Below are 17,046 nucleotides of genomic sequence, written 5' to 3'. Positions count from 1 at the left end.
CGCTCCGGCGCTACAAAGCTCAGAGCCGCGCCGGAGCATGTTTTGCCAACGTTGCCGCTCTCCACCACGCGTCGCCCCAAGCTGAACTGGCGTTTTGTGCACGGGTTCTGTATCGGTTTAAAATGTCTTTTTCAGATGCCGCCGGCAGGAATTACCACCGCCACAAAATAAGACCCGGCAACAGCGGGGCCACATCTGATACGGCGCTTTCTGGATAAACAGTGCGCCGTGCATCCAAGGGAGCGAGCGCATGATCACCCCGTGCGGCTCCGAGTTCGCCGCCGATAAAAGTCACGTGCCGCCGATAGCAACTCCAGCAAGTACACCGTGAAAGGGCAAGGCCAGGCCGCCGCACACATGCGGCCAGATTTTTCGTTCGCTTTTCCAGCCTTGAGCGGAGTACGGGATTCATGGTGTCAACAAAGCTTGCCCGTAGCAGACGGCAGTGTGAGCAGCGCAATAGCGGAAGTATGTCACCGGCGAGGAGCACAGCATCATGGAGGGAAGGCTCACTCGCCGTCAACAGCCGAGAGTAAGTTGAAAGGAGGAGGAAACGCGGCGCGACGATAATGCGCGGTTTTTGATTTACGATTTCTCAGCTAATACTCATCGCTTTAACAAAATTCTTGCGGGAGGAGATTGCTAATACACTGCTTTATTTGGTTACATGTACATCCACGCATCGGCGGAAGGTATTTCACGACCCCTTTAATCCAGGGCTTGGTGTTTGCGTTACTAGCGCCTACGCAGACCTGGTGCTACGGCGCGGGGCGATGCAAGTACGAGGGTACAATAGTCGGGTCTGCCGTAGAGATGTAGGCATCGCCATCTGCAGATGCGCTGAATATAGTACTGTAGTACGGCACTAATTTCGGCGGTTATTCCACTTAATGTAAGAACTATTCTATAAAGATGCCCAAAGCGACCCTATGCGGGTCCCAACGCTAGAAAACACGAAGTTGCACGACGGCTGTCCGAGGGTTCTGCGAAAGAGCTCTGGAGTTATCACTTGGTAACTCCCACGCCATTGCGTAAGGGGCCTTTCAAAGTTTTATATCTGCTTCCTACTCCTTTTTTTTTTCATGCCACGCGGATAAACGACTCTGCATTACGAAAAAAATCTCTATTACTCTCCCCTCCCTTCATCGGCAGCTCTGCAGCCACAAATAAACCTTAGTAACGTGGCAGATTTGTCTAGACGCAGCAAGATTTGCTTCTTTCTTTTCGTCTCCTCGCTCCGAAACGAACGTTGATAGTGCCGTGTCCTCTTACAGCCGCGTCTTTTTTTTATTGCCATCCAACGTCCCACTCTGTCGGCTCTCCAGTGCCAGTGCGTCATCGTCTCTCCACTGATACGGCGTCGAAGTAGTCTACGCTGGTGAGTCCTGGAGCTCCCATTTTTCGGCGTACGTAGGAACGGAATAGCCGTTGGACGTTATTGGCCCACTGTTGAACGGCGGGCATAATTATAACGGCAGTCTTCTTCAGGCACAGGCGGGGGTAATTTCAGTAATATTCGGTTAAAACAGCAATTGGCTACCTCTTGAAATTCTGCGTAAACCTTGAAGCCTGTAACGAAGCGGCCACTTAGGGGCTTTTTTACGTTTTGGGAGCTGAGATATTTTGGAAACGTAATTAAGAAAGTTATTATAGCCAAAACCCACCTTTGAAGCTTGACAAAACTAATGCTCCTTGGCTGTACGAACAACTCCGTATGTTGATTATGAAGTGTAGTGCATAATTCTGTCTGAGTTCATGGTCGGATAAAAATATTTAGATGCAGTACCCTCTACCAGAAATTGAACAGGCTTACTTCCGCACGGTTGTTTTGTTTTCCGAAAATAAAGGATGGGTTTTTTTATATTTGTTGAGCCAAGGTGGTGTATGCTTTAATTTATTGGCTGAAACGCTAGTATTCCGTAGGCAAAAATACATCGGTTTTCGCAGTGTAATTGTTACTCGCAGCGGCATTACACGTACGCTTCACTACTTGTAACGGATCTAGAGGCGTGTACACACTCCAGAGATAAAGCATTACCCTAAATACCTCTGCTTTTTAAAACCTTCTGTAAGTACCTTACGTCATGTCTCAATACCAATTTTAACTGTGGAAGCGTAATACCCTGCTTGTTTGTAGCCTCAAATTATCATTCAATATTTAGACGAACCCGATTTTTGAAACGACACAGCAGGATGTCGTGCCGGAACCGAACCGAGCCAAAAACCGTAACAGATTTGGTATTTTTGCCGGAAATGAACCCGAACCAGAACCGTTATTTTCGGAGCACGTGGAACCCAAACTAGAAGATAACCGGAAAAAGAGATAACGGTAACACCAAAAGAGCTCCATCTTGTGATTCATGCATACAAATAAGCATTTAGTTTTAATCGTCTAATGTTCTATAAATTTTTTTTAGGTAGTGGAAGGAACTATGGAGGGGTTGAGCAGGAACGAAGTCGTATTCGTTGTAAGGCACGCATTCGTGACTGCTGTCTTAAAATGCATTCCAGTGATCAGAGGGATAATGCTGTGACTGAGCGTCAAGTATGCTTAATTTTGCGAACTTTGGCTCCCACACTCAGGAAAATGACTGCTGACGAATAATCCGGCGTTACCAATCCTGGTCCCACAGGGCAAAAAGTTTGGCGAATGATTACTATACTCCCTAATCCGATATTTTTGCGCAGGGTGAACTTAATCTTATTTGAGTGACGGCGCATACGTGCTGTGTCTCAAGAAGTTATCGCCACATCAAAGAACGCACGAAGGCGCGCGATATGCTCTGACGTTGTCTCGTAGCGCATCCCCGCGGGGAACCATGTCTTCTTGCGCTTTTCCGGTTTTCGGCTCGCTCTATCTTCGGCGGCGTCCTCGTCCTCTCGGTGATCTCCTAGAGCGCCGCCGACAGAGAAAATGTCCTGTGCAGTCTCGGCACACCGCCGTCCCCTGATACTTTCCGCATACTTTTCTCATCCGCTTTTCTGCTGATTCTGTATCCTTTGTCTGCAGTGTACCGTTCTTTCGCTCGGGTACAATGACGGACGAGGGCGCCGTGAAACCACCTAAGCGGGCGCTTAAGCGCTCCCTACTAACAAATTCTCAGAGAAGTCACGTAAATGCAACGTATAAATTATAATAATAAACTCTAATTCATAGATATCGTTCATTTGGCTGATGGAGGATTTTTTTGTGCGCTACAGTTCATGAGAAAAGTACTCCCGTGGTGTTTAAACATGTCCCGTGCTAACATACCGATGTCACACCCCGGTATGCGGGCATACCTCTATGGGTACTGTGATCGAGAGATGCATAGAGAGGATTGCTATTTTAATAAAAATAAAGAGGAAACGGCTGATAATATATACCACAGTCGTGAATCTTCGCGGAGGCTTAGTGAAGTCCCCAGGACACGAACAGGGATGGACGCAAAGTTGCCAGGTAAACCTGCAATGCTTCTTCTGTTTTCGCTAATCTGGCCTAACCGGTTACTGTCGTCGTTAAAATTGCACAACATTTACTTGGGAGAGGCTATATTTTGAATCAAGCAGTCTGAGTTTTGTATTTATGGTTAGTCATAAATGCAAAGCTTTTTTGGCACTTCGATAATAATTCTACTAATTTAACCGATTCGCGAACCGTTTCGGCAAGAGATTTAATGGAACCGTAACTGAACCGGAAGGAACTGACTTCACCTGAACCCCAATCGTAACCGAACCGGTATTTTTTGTCGGTTTGAACACTGCTATGAAGAGGGGGTGAGATCGTCGAGGTGCCGCTCCTGAGCAATGTCTCGATACAACACCTACAGGTACAGTGAAGGTTTTACTACATTTCTGCGTGTTACACCATGCACGCGAATATAAACGATGACATTTAAAGTTTTTTGCAGCGATTGAGATATTAATGCGCCAGCATCGCTCGTTGTGGTTTTGGGTATGCTAAGTGGTGCCACCAAATATAGCAAACGTGTTGCCCTAACTGCCGTTATGAAGTACATCGCCTGGAACGACGAGTTCAACAATGTTCGGCTACCTTCGGCCCCTACAATCTATGTTTGTTTTCATGTAGCAGTTCCGTTCAGAGAAGACTTTAAACAATGAGGGAGATCCCGGTGTCCTATGACCTTGAGTGGCCAGGGATTTCGTCCTGAGATTGTGCTGCCTCACGTCGCTGAATTCTGTGCCAGTGTTTTTTTTTTTTTTTTGTAGTATAAGGTTTCATGGAACCCTCTGCGCAGTGTCGCAGGTTTCGACACCATCTGAATTGGTGTCGATATTTCGTTGATAGAACACGGCGGTAAATTTCAAGTTTTGGTATCGAAGTTCATCCAACGTAAACGTGAGCTTCTCGTTTCCTCTTCATAGCGCTATGTTATGTAACAAACAAACAACTAAGAAGCAAGTTCAAGCCTCTACTGGTGCAACCGTTTTTTTTAACAAGCTCCCATCTAAGAACAACTATTATAGTCGTAAAATATCTCCCTCAAAAATTTTACTGAGTAATCTGAGGTCTCCTACATTGATAAGCGGTCGTATACTTTCCATTTAGCTAGCCACGTGAGTTAACAGACGGCAAACATGATTATCTTTTTCAGGTAAGCTGAGGAGCCAGCATGTGGCGCAAGATACTGATAGCGTTGAGCCTGCTGAGCGGAAGTCGCTGCACGCAAGACACCGTGGAACGACAAACAAAACTTGGCTGGGTGGTTGGGTTGAAGCTGAATGTACTAAATGCAAAAATTGAGCAGTACCTGGGGATTCCTTATGCAGAACCCCCTCTTGGTGCCAAGAGATTCCGTGCTTCAATACCTGCGACACCTTGGAACGGCACAATAGACGCCACAGCACGTCGCACCGCCTGCCCACAGCCTGGCTTTTCCGGACTATCGCCCACCGGAATCAACTATACGGAGGACTGCTTACACCTCAATGTTTGGACACCAGAGCCAGAAGAAAACGAGACCGTTGAACGTCTCCCAGTCGTGGTGTGGATACACGGCGGAGGCTTTAAGTATTCTAGTTCGTCTAACCCGAGATACAATGGTTCTATATTATCCGCAAAGGCCGGCCTAGTGGTTGTGTCGATGAACTACCGGCTCGGTGTACTCGGATTCCTAGATGCCAGTTCGGTCGAAGCACCTGGCAACATGGGGCTGATGGATCAGATTTTGGCTCTGAAGTGGGTTCAAGAGAATGCTGAGTTTTTCGGAGGAGATCCTTTCAAAGTGACCCTATTTGGCCAAAGCGCGGGTGCCATGTGCGTCCATGCACATTTACTTTCTCCACTGAGCAAAGATCTATTTTGGAATGCTATGTTGCTCAGTGGCAGCCTCTACTCTATAGACTTATTTGATTCGCCACAGCAGAGCCTGCAGAAGGGTGACCGTGTGTCGACGATTCTGAACTGCTCCTACAATGACTGGAATTTGTCAACACACGCAGATGGCGTTATCAGCTGTCTACGGAACAAATCAGTCCAGGAACTAATATCAGCTTCTCTTGAAGCAGTGGCACCAAAATTTGTGCCTTTCTTTCCTTCCTACCACAATGACTTCCTGCCTAAAGATCCAAGGACGGCCACAGAACGCGGCTTATTTCAACAAGTCAGCGTAGTCTTGGGTCTCACTTCGGACGAGATGTGCTGGGCACTCGCTCGTTCAACCAGAGGTCGTTTGTTGCTTGGAGACATCGAATCTGAGAACGCCACGAGCATTAGGCAGGTACTAGAGCGTGCGATGGAAAACCAAATGAGGGAGATACCACCGTCTACACTAGCGCACTACTTGGAAAATGTTACAACCAGCAGCAACACCGCGCTTGTCAGGCAGTACCTGGATTACCTCTCAGATCGTATGTTCAACTGCCCTGTGCATTTCCTGGCTAGACACCTTGCTGCACGAGGAAACAAAGTGTTTAGTTATGTGTTCGACCACAACTACGATTCGCCGGAGTTACCCACGTGGGTCGGTACGCCGCACACGGGCGAACTTTTCTTCTTGTTTGGGCATCCTCTGGCCAATGCCTCGCATCTGGGTGACGAACACTATAACATCAGCGAGGCGTTCATGCGGATTTTGTCATCCTTTGCCTTCACCGGGTAAGTCGAGTGAGTTAGTGCTCTCGGTCTTTTGCATGTTTGAAGAAGCAGTGCTTCTGTGTCTTGCCCAGAAAACATCCTTCCGAAATATGCAGCCATTTGGCAGTTGAATTTATAAAGATTCCACTTGGATATTTCGAGAAGGATGGTTTTCGTGGGAAGTCAAACTAGGACATGTATGCTGAATACTCACTGTGATACCCGAAATGTTCTTGTAGCCGTTCGGGTCCGCCTTTTTGTTTGACATATTTACGGGTCGTAGTGAGATGCTTTGCTTTCTTACACAACGTTCTTAGTGGCGATTTCGGTGTTCATCACAGGTGTCAAACGCAAAACTAGCCTAGTAGCACTGAGCCCTAGAAAGCAGCCGTGTGTCAGAGGAGTACGGGTTTACTGGTGTCCTCTTAGCGAATGCCGGAATGCGCAAGATGATGATGGGAGGGTATCGCGCTTGCTCCTCGGGCGCTGGCTACTTGCCTCTGTGCTTCGGTGTTTTCTTCTTTCTAACTAAATATTATTTTACAACAAGATCTGGACAGGCTAAATAAGAAGGATCTGGTTGGCTTTAGATGGCTAGTTTTTTTATCTGCAATAAGTGAACATTTACGGAACAACATTTAAAGGATAAGTCGCAGGTCAATGTGTGTGTGTGTGGGGGGGGGGGGGGGGGGGAAGCACTCCCTGAATTCGGCAAACACGAGTACCTCACCAGCTTGTCAAAGCGAGCGATGGTCCCGTAATTCCACGAAGTCGTGTGGACGCACCTTAACTAGCTAGCAAGATTGCGAGTTTCGATTTTTTTCTTAGGTTATTGAATTGAAGTCGCCTTCCTACCCTCAGTGTTCCTTCTTCGTTGAAGTAGGGGGAAAATGTTGTAGCGACGAAGCCACTCTGTAAAAGTTGACCTTATGAAGTGTATGTATGTTCTTTCTTCCACTGGATCCACTACAAAGTGGCTGCTTGTGCTTTTATCATTTCAAAATTCAAACTTCGCGCCAAGTTCACAATTGACGCGGTGAGAGCAGCAGGCCTTGATTTTGCACTCAACCGACCGCTCCGCTACCGCTCACTAGAGCCAAGGCCGACGTATCCATCGCCAGAGTTCTGGTCATCTGTAGTTCGTAATGGTGATCACTAATTAACGGTTATTCTGGCTAGTCAATGAGCGGAAGAGGTTCGTTCGGCTGGGTAAATATCAAGAAAGACTGCTCTCGCTGCTTGTTGTGAAGCGGGCGCGGTCGAGGTAGCGGCTTGGAGTTCCGTTTGACGGAGTTAGAGTTAGTTTGTTGAAGTTAGTACTCAGCGGAAGTAACCGTAGTTAAGTTTAACCATGGTTACTAAACTTTAACCGCGGTTATCGCAAACTGCGGTTTGGGCTGTTACATGCGAAATTTTAAATGTGGTGACCGCGGTCACTTGGTTGTGAGCGTAACAAAAATAAATTAACACACTTTTAACTTCACGATAAAAAACAAAAGAGAAGCAGTGTAGACAAAAGGAAATATCGTTAAAACAGTCGCTTCAGACCCAAACGCAACGCACTCGCGCGAGGCGAGATTTAGGTGAGGGGCTTCCACAGCACCTCGCAACCGGCTTGGTTTCATCGCGTCTGCTCGGTATTGGGAACTTCAGGCTTAGCGTCGCGGTGGATATTTGACCGCCGCTATCTCTACAACTGCGAATTGCAATCCATAGCACAATTTTTCACCACACTAACATTCACTTTCTCGCACGTGGAAGTTCTTTTCCGCGTTCAGATTGATTTCGAAGAGCGGCGATAAGCTGTTGCTGCCGTGGTCTGGGCCGGTTCGAGCCGCTTCCAGTGCCACGCGGGCAGATGCGCCGGCATGTTTGCAGGCACGGCCGACGTGCGCGCGGATCGTTTCCGAGTGCTAAATTCCGACCAGCGGAATTGACAAATTTAACACGGCTTTTGTTGTAGTTGATCGGGTGTATCGGGAAACGAGCCGCTGCTGACGGGCAGTCGCGCTGACTGCCAGAGCGACGCAAAGAACGCAAGCGCCCCTTGGGGGCAGCTTTGGGGCGCCCGCTATTTGAGAGCCTTCGTCTCGTCCGAACGCCAGGTGATTTTTTTTTCACCTCCGCTGATGCGCCGCCACTTCGTCCAAACTGACTTGTGTGATTTTGAACACTGCGGCTGCGGGAACTGCGGTTAGCGTGACCGAACTGAGGTGGCCAAGCTCAGTGTGCATTAAGCACGGTTAGCGGGGTAACCGCAGTTTCGTCTGTCGGGTAACGCAGCAAACTGCGGTTTTGTCTAACCGCGGTAAACTGTGCCCGTGTAAACCGCTTCCGCTCATTGACTAGCCAGAATAACCGTTAATTAGTGATCCCCATTGCGAACTACAGATGATCGGAACTCTGGCGATGGATACGTCGGCCTTAGCTCTAGTGAGCGGTAGCGGAGCGGCCGGTTGAGTGCAAAATCAAGGCCGACTACTCTCACCGCGTCAATTGTAAAGTGGGCACGACGTTAGATGTTACAAAACGCTGGCACAATCACGCAAAAAAAAAGTATTCCGGGGGGAATCGAACCCGTTACAATAGCGCCATTATGCGAGGCTTCTACACCAAATCTGAAAAGGGAGCATGGCGTCTAATCAGCCGATTTTGCTTTCGTCTGGACGGAACTGTACAAATTTCACGCTGGCTTCGTCTGGACAGAAATCTAAGCTCTCAGTTGTATTCCGTCTGGAGGGAAGGATAATCCTTAGCGCTCCGTTCCGTCTGGACGGAACTTTAGCACTTTTATATCGTTCCATCTGGACGGAACGCTAGCCACAGCCATAAAAACAAATTGCCCCATCCGACGAACCTTGTGACGGCATGCATTTGAACAGAAATGCATAATTGTCGGAGTTAACAGATTGAATTGTTATAATAGCCCGAATAGAGGTAATTGGTCGAACGAGATATTAAAAACATACAAAACCTGGAAATAAAGTATAAAAGTGAACTTACGAATTCAGAAATATGAGTTGTATACATCTGCCGCACAAAGCGAAGACAAGAACAAAAATCCGTGAGAAAAATTAATGACAGAAACACGAATAAAAAATAAAAAATAATGAAAACTGACCAAAGTGTACTGACCTTGGTCCGTTTTCATAGTTTGCCTGGCAAATGCCAGGCGTGACTAACGGCATTTGCGGAAAAATGTAAAATTGGCAGAGTTAACACGTTTAATAGATCGTCATAATAATTGCGTGAATGGGGATAACCGGTCGTACGAAATCAAATTAAAAACCTAGCTGACAAAATAAAAAATTCTCACTTAGACAGCTCCCCTTAAAAAGTAAGACTAAAATAAAAAAAGCGCTAAAAAGAACTACGGAAACACGTATAGAAATATCGCGAGAACGACTAACCGTGTAAACCCCTGCGTTTACGTTGAAGTGCATAATTTGCACGATAAGACGTTTCATAGGCGTAAAATAGCGTAAATGGAGGTAATTAATATCAACAGAACTTGAAAGCAGAAAAGACAACAAAAACGAAAATAAAAAACATCACAAGCGACTTTAAAGAATAAAAAAATAGCTGAATTAGCACATTTAATCGTTCAACTTATATGAAACCACTAATCTAGCTGAGCCTTAATCTGCGCGTTCAGGTATTAAAGCGAAAAACATTCTGAATTGCGACCACAGACAATTAAGTCACACATCACGCGATAATTATAGAGCTTCATATGCTATAATGTATCGTGTTCGTGCAAGCGGGCCCAGGGCCCGCTTGCACGAACACTTGTTTTTATTGGCAGTCTTATTCACAGTCTAGTCTTGTTCACGCACTTCAATAAGACCGAGAATAAGATTCGGACTAGTGCGCTTGCTCGAAAGCCCTCGGGCCAGGCTACAGAGCGGTCTTATTGAAGACTATAGGGACAGCGGCTACCTAGATGAGCACAAGAGAGGCCCCTAGGGAAAAGTGGGGAATACGCCGCAAAACTGCTTCTTGCCGTCGCCGGCGTTGAGCAAGCGTTTATTATGAACCATCATTGGATGAATTCACTAAATGCTGACCTTTTGGGCCTTGTCACAAATACGTTACAATTATCCGCCATCCTTGGTAGGCCAACTCACGCGGCCGGGCGACCGTCAAAGCGTGGGCCCGAGAAACCCTCAGGGCTGACGCAAAAAGCAGCGAATGTGTCTCAGGTTGTCGCAACACGAGTCGTGCTTTTCATCACACCGTGAATTAGAAAGTTGCGAATTGGCTTCGGGTTCATCATCGTAGACTCGGATGCAACTCGGCACTGCTGCCGCTTCACATTACACCGCAGGTGCGCTCCGACGAAGGTGTGTCAGCTAGTTCACCCTCTGCTGTGACATGGGTACGCCGTGCTTGGTTCGCTCCGCCGTGCGTTAGGATACAGGTGTGGAAAGAAAAGGAGAGCGATTAACTTTGCGGTTTACTATAGTCAAGCTTCCCGCACACCGCTCTTTCTGGAGGGAAGGGACTCATTAATTTTTGGCCGTACTTTTGATTTTTTGCAGCAACCCAGAGTTGCCTACCGGTCGCCAGTGGCCCTTGTACACAGAAAACAACCCGGTGTCCGTTGTGCTCGCTCCAGGGAACTACAGCGACGTCCACGGCTTTCGTGCCACAGAGTGCGAGTTCTGGACGCCGTTTTTTCAGCCCAGCTTGGTTGCTTAAAATTTGTCTCCTTGGTGCACAGATTCTGCAGAAGCTCTTTGGAAACCAAAATGAGTGTGTTGAATAAATTGCCACTGAACCTTATTGTACTTTTTTTCAGCAGTATTGGGACCGTTTATAAGAGAAATTGGGCCTGTCTTGAAGCCTAAATAATGTAAAACGGAAAGCGGAACAGGTTTTAGAAGTAATAGCCGCTGTAAACTCGAGCAGCGTTCAATGCAGCTGCCTGAAGCACGGTTCACTTCCTATTGCGTCTAAACAACAGGCCGATTTCCTCGCCTATAAAAGAATGTCCAGCTTCCAGGTCTAATTAAGCATTCGTACGACGCAATTGCCTAAAAATAAAATCGAAGCAGAGATAGAATAAAAAAAGTTACAGCCGTTCCACTCTACGTGAAAACTGTAGGAAATGCAGAGCACTGATTCGCCATAATGGGCTGTAGCGCCGTTATCCGCTCACTGCTACCACCCGACGCATTTCAAATTTCCCGCCTTCGCAGTGCTCGCGCGCCCCCTACCTGAAACTGCGCCAGCAAGAGTTCTGTTCTTTTTGTGCTTGGTTTCCCTCCCGCATCGCCGCCCGACGTTCACGAATGGCTGCGGCTTCCCGCTGGCGAAGTTCGGCGTCGGCGGCTCGCTTGCGGCGCTTGCGCTCAGCATCCGCAGCACGCCGCCGCGCCGCCTTCTCTTCCCGCGTAGACATTGTCGATGAAGTCGATGGTGAAACGTGCCGTGAACCCCCTGCCGCGGCTATGACGCAACGTGGAGCGGCTATGACGCAACGTGGCGCGGCTATGACGCAACACAATCCAACACAATCCACTTTAATCCAATCCAATCCAAATCCAAACCAATCCAATCCAAGCCAAGCCAATCCAATCCAATCCAAGCCAATGCAATCCAATCGAATCCAATCCAATGCCAGACCGACGGGGAGCGATGCGGACTACGGACGCCAACGCGGGTGACATCGTGAGTTACTGAAATGCTCTGCATTTAAAACAAAAAAGACAAGAGGAGTATTAAACTTGGACTAAAAGTTGTTTTGAGTCACTTGAAATGTACAACTGGCTGGCCTACATAAAGGCAACTTAATCAACGCAGACAGCAAGCACAGAGGCACACAGTTGAACCTAATCGACGCAGGCGTACTAAGTGCACTGCACGGAAGCGGATGGTGTCCAGGCGCACAGAGTTCCCGGTTTTCGTGTATGGAAGAGCTCATAGACGCATCGTTAGTGTGCCTCTTTCGCAACCGCGCCATAGGGCATCGATGCGATGGTATCGACGTTTTGAACCGGCCGCCAAAAATTTGTTTCAGCGACTACGGACAAGTGGCGCCCTCTGATGTGTTCGAAAAGAACTAAAGTTTTGGTTTCGATTTCGTTTTGTTGTTTTCACCGCATGGAGGCGCCGAGAAAAATACAAGTTTGAGTCGGGGTGACGGCGTTGTTGGGCAATCATGGCGGCGGCTCCTCCGCGCGCTACTCGAAACCAAAAAGCGAAACCAAGCACTTCGGCCGCTTCTAAGTCCGATTCTTTTGACGAGAGCAGCAGCGAGGAGTCTAGTGATGATGTCGAATCGTTGGACTTCAGTTCAGACAGTGACATTTCATCGCAGCAGCCGGGGACATCAGCCACTGTGCGCACGTAAGTTTCGTTTCAGCGCTCCCATTGTATAAATACAGTGTGCGGTCTTTATAACTGACGACAGTTGTTTATTCTGTTTCCTTAGTGTCTCGGCAACATACGGTGGAGATATTTTGCCCAATGCGCCACGACGTGTGAAGTTTGAGCCCAAGCGACAGCCCGGTGTCCATATCGACGCTACACGGCGGAGTGGCACCCGGAAGTTCGCAAGAGCGCTGGATTTTTTTATGATGTTTTTTACGGCCGAAGTGATCAGAATGTTGTGTGAAAACACAAACAAGTACGCCTGGATGAACATTCTTGACAAGCCGACCTATGCTCGTCGTGACGGCTCATGGGAAGAAGTAACTCCGCTGGAGATGATGCGTTTCATTGCGATCATCATCTACATGGGAATTGTTGAAGTACCACGACTGCACTTATACTGGAGCACGGGGAGTATATACAGTGGCCTTCTCCCATCAAAGATTATGCCCCGAAACCGGTTTGTAGCTCTACTAGCCTTTTTACACGTATCGGACCCGGACGACTTTGCAAGTGAAGCCACTGTTGGCAAGATCTGGAAGGTGTCCTGGCTTCTGAAGCACATCAATCAGACGTCAGCAAATTTTTTTCAACCAAAGCGGGACCTCTCGGTGGACGAACGTATGGTGAAATCAAAAGGCAGATCAGGAATGAGGCAGTATATCCGGGACAAAGTGACTAAGTGGGGGTATAAACTTTGGGTACTAGCCGACTCCGAAACAGGGTATACCCTCCAGTTCTCTGTATACACAGGCAAGCGTGAAAGACCAGGACCACATGGCCTAGCTTTTGATGTGGTCAGCAGCCTGTGCTCAGAGTATCTAGACCAGGGGTACAGAATTTACATGGACAACTTCTACACCTCGGGGAAACTTTTTGACCATCTGCTCGAGCGCAAAACCCTTGCCTGTGGTACCACCCGGAAAGATCGCCGATGTTTTCCAACTGAGCTGAAGGATGTTCGGTGGGAACGAAGAGCTCAGCGCGGAGACGTTCGGTGGCTTCGCGATGGCAACATTTTATATATGCAATGGAAAGACCGGCGCGCCGTGAACCTGATGAGTACCATTCATACAGCCAACAAGTTTGTCCCAGCCACACGAAGGCAGAAGACAGGTGACAGATGGACTTTGATTACCATCAAGAGGCCTCTGCTTGTCCAAGACTACAATGCTGGCATGCTGGGTGTAGATAAATCGGACCAAATAATTGGAACCTACAATGTCTTGAGGAAATGCGTGCGCTGGTGGAAAACCCTGTTTTTTCATTGCGTGGACATAGCGTGTGTTAACAGTTTCATATTCTACCAAGGCCATCGAAAAGAAAACCCAGGAGTCCCAGAGCTAGCCCAAAATGCCCGATTCGACCAGCTTGCTTTTAGAGAGCAGCTCATTCAGCAGATCTTGGATTATAATGACATCGAGCAAGACCGTGCCCCATATCCAAGTCTAGAGCCAATTCGCCACCAACCCCAGAAAATGGAGAAGTCGAAGAACTGCAAGCTGTGCTATCGAAAGAAGAAAGTAGAACAGAAAACATATAACAAGTGCAGCACATGCGAAGTGCCCCTATGCTTCACGTCCTCCCGCAACTGCTTTTCTGAGTGGCACAGCAGTCACCACCCCTAGCTTGAAGGGCCATGAAAAATAGAGTTTATAACGTACAGAAATGAAACTTTCCAGAATGTGAGCTGACATCATGTGTAACGTTTTGTATATTCCAGAACTTTGAATTTAATTTTTCAGCTTTGTTCAGCTGCATGTGTATGTTTTGTTTACTTCGGTTTGGTGTGTTTTTTCCTTTGTTAACAGCTAATATAACAAACAGTTTCCTACCTATCACACTGGAGTTATTTTTGTTCGAAAGCTTGATTAAAAATGCACAATTTGGTATATCACAATGCCAAATGCAATAAAAATTACTCAAGAAAAAAAATGTGATTGAGGATGTCGAAAATCGGCCCTTTTTTCGCGGTTGCGAAAGAGTTAATGAGACTGCGGCGCCAAAGAAAGTAGGAGCGTAGCCGCAATATGCCTAGACCTTCTATAGGTGATTCGACAGCACTTCTCACGGCGAGCGGCAATAGTGTCTTATGCGACCAATCACTCAAGGTCTGGTTTGACCTTTACGAGGTATGCACAAAATATATGGCACCATTGGTCGCCAGAAATACACGCTTTCATTTGGAGGTCGATATCCCTCTAGGGCCACGGGACACAAGACTCTTAAAGTAAGAACTCACACTATGTGTCAAACGTAACACACGACATGAAATGCTCATAACTAAGGTTGATTACTTGAAATCCAGCGGTGCGGAAATATTCAACTGAGGCAGCAAATGAGGGCAATCATTTTTCCCCCATAATCCTCTTATGCCAAAAGCTGTTCACGAACAGACGAAACGAAGGACACGAGGAGGACGAAGGTAGCATTAATTAGAACGCGTGGCTTAGTGCGTCTGCGTTAGCGTTCAACTTTCCTTTGTTATAGCGAACGACACGATTGTGCTGCTGGAGTATCATACTCAAACTTAGCAAACGATTGCTTTTAGGTGACGTTATTTAGCCAGGTTAGCGAGCAATGTTCGATTTCTACAACCAACTGGGAACCGGCTACATAGCACGCAAATTGTGCACTGTCCACACGACGCAGCCACATTCCTTTTTTGGATGTACTGTACGCCTATTTCCTGCAAGTTATCTTGGGGCTTAAGTACTGAACTGGTCTTTCCCGGCTGTTCGCATCCTCTTCGTGTCTGTTCAGTGCGATGCCACGATCGCTCGCACCGCACTGAATAAGAAACCTTTCGGAAAGTCGGCGCCGTTAGAACTGGCTCCTGGCTCAAGGCTTTTTTGAGTGTTTGGTACGCGTCCTCCTTGTTTGTGTCCCATTCCACATTAACTGGCTCCGTCTTTCTAAGAGCGTCAGGTAAAGGACTAGCAAGTGTGGAGTAATCTTTACAATAATGCCGGTAATATCCAGCCACACCCATAATAAGCCCTTATATCTGACGTAGTCGTTGGTCGGCGATAGTTTCGACTACGGCTACTTTGATTTCCGACGGTCTGCTTCGGCCACGCTACCACCACCACGTGCTTTAGTCACGTCACTTCGGTGCAACCTATGTGACACTTCGACTGTTTGACTGGTAGGCCTGCTTCTTTGAGCCTGCTCAGCAAGACTCTAAGTGTTCTACATGCTGCTACCATGTGCTAGAAAACCTGGCAACAGTGTCGAGGTAAGAGAGCGTGTACTGAGACGTTCCACGAAAGACAGGATGCATTAGTTTCGAGAGGCAACACGGCCCGTTTTTGAGACCGAAGCTCAACATGACGGGACGGAGTGTTCCGAAGTCAGAAACGAACGCAGCGTCAGAAATGGCTGTTCGCCCCCAACTCGTCTCATCATTTGAAATGCGTTCTTTTCCCGGTCATGCACACGCTTCGCAGGGCTGACGCCCGTTTTCTCGTGTGGAGCTGACTTCAAGGCCAACATTGCGGCCAGCACGCATGCCTCCCAATCGTGTTTCCGCTCGAAGCACATAGCTCTCAACTTCCCCTTTGGCACTGAGTGCCTTCGCTCCACTGGGTTAGAATGCGGGTGAAGGTTAGAACTGTGCCAGCTTAATTGCATGCCTGCTATCGACGACTGGGGACACTGTCGAGTTCGCCTCGCTGAGCGCGGGCAGCTCGGTTCCCCCTGATGGGGATGGCACAACCCGCTTCGGCGGCAGCCGGCTCGTCTAAGCTGACGCGAGAGCTTTCGGTCCGCTCGCGGCATGGGTTTCGCTGCCCGCACGTCTTTTTTGACCCGTTTGCAGGCTTTGCCACCACATCGCCTGAGTTGTAGCTCGCACCCGAAGAAACACCTACTGTTTCCGTGGGCTCGTGCGGCTTCGTCTGGCAAGCCGCACGGTCCACACTCACCCGCGAAACCGCGTTAGGTCGCGCACTGTGCGTGCACCGGTTAGAAGCAGCAGTCAATCCATAGGGCCTACAAGCTCTTTGTCCCTTTTTACCAAACACTGAATAAGCCGTAATGAATAAGAACTATTTCCACGATAATACATCTCTCTCTCTCTCTCTCTCTCTCTCTCTGAGTGTGTGTGGGTGTGTGTGTGTGTGTGTGTGTGTGTGTGTGTGTGTGTGTGTGTGTGTGTGTGTGTGTGTGTGTGTGTGTTTCCATAGAAAACCCAAAAGTTCAGGCAGCTCACCCCGACAGGCACTTTTAAACTTTGACACGGTGGCTTTCTCTGTCGAACTGACCAACACCCGCAGCTGCAAATTTCCACACCGAAATCTTAAGCCTCACAAGCGTAGATGTCCTCTCAGTTAGGTGTGCCGCGGTGATTAAAACTATTGCGGCTAGCCAAGTTCTCGTCACTCAACATCACTACTTGGAAAGCGTAAATGGGAAATGCAACAACCCCAGAATGCTCCCTCGACGCCGGAGTAATTCGAGCTCGTCATACATTTTAGGACCAAATGTAGATGTCATGTGCATCTTTATTTTCTAGTAGATTCTCGTTTTCAGTGATAGGTATCCAATGAATTTTTATTGTTTGCTGTCGGCTGTACTGATCTACTTGATTGAAC

General features: G+C 47.8%; 1 protein-coding gene across 1 annotated transcript; it reads left to right on the top strand.

Moving 5' to 3' along the window:
* The first annotated feature begins 415 nt into the window (after nucleotides 1-415).
* Nucleotides 416-10,861, top strand: LOC144175837 (acetylcholinesterase-like). The gene is made up of 4 exons (XM_077704850.1): nucleotides 416-532; nucleotides 1,275-1,378; nucleotides 4,596-6,097; nucleotides 10,618-10,861. Exons 3-4 carry the CDS (start codon nucleotides 4,614-4,616, stop codon nucleotides 10,775-10,777), a joined length of 1,644 nt encoding a protein of 547 aa, XP_077560976.1. The 5' UTR covers nucleotides 416-532; nucleotides 1,275-1,378; nucleotides 4,596-4,613; the 3' UTR covers nucleotides 10,778-10,861.
* The last annotated feature ends 6,185 nt before the right edge of the window (nucleotides 10,862-17,046 follow it).

The sequence above is a fragment of the Haemaphysalis longicornis genome, unplaced genomic scaffold, assembly GCF_048455015.1.
Source record: "Haemaphysalis longicornis isolate Haplotype H1 unplaced genomic scaffold, Haemaphysalis longicornis Haplotype H1 scaffold_3, whole genome shotgun sequence".
NCBI lineage: Eukaryota > Metazoa > Arthropoda > Arachnida > Ixodida > Ixodidae > Haemaphysalis > Haemaphysalis longicornis.
The sequence above is the reverse complement of the archived record's forward strand: the minus strand, read 5'-3'. Positions and strand labels throughout refer to the sequence as shown.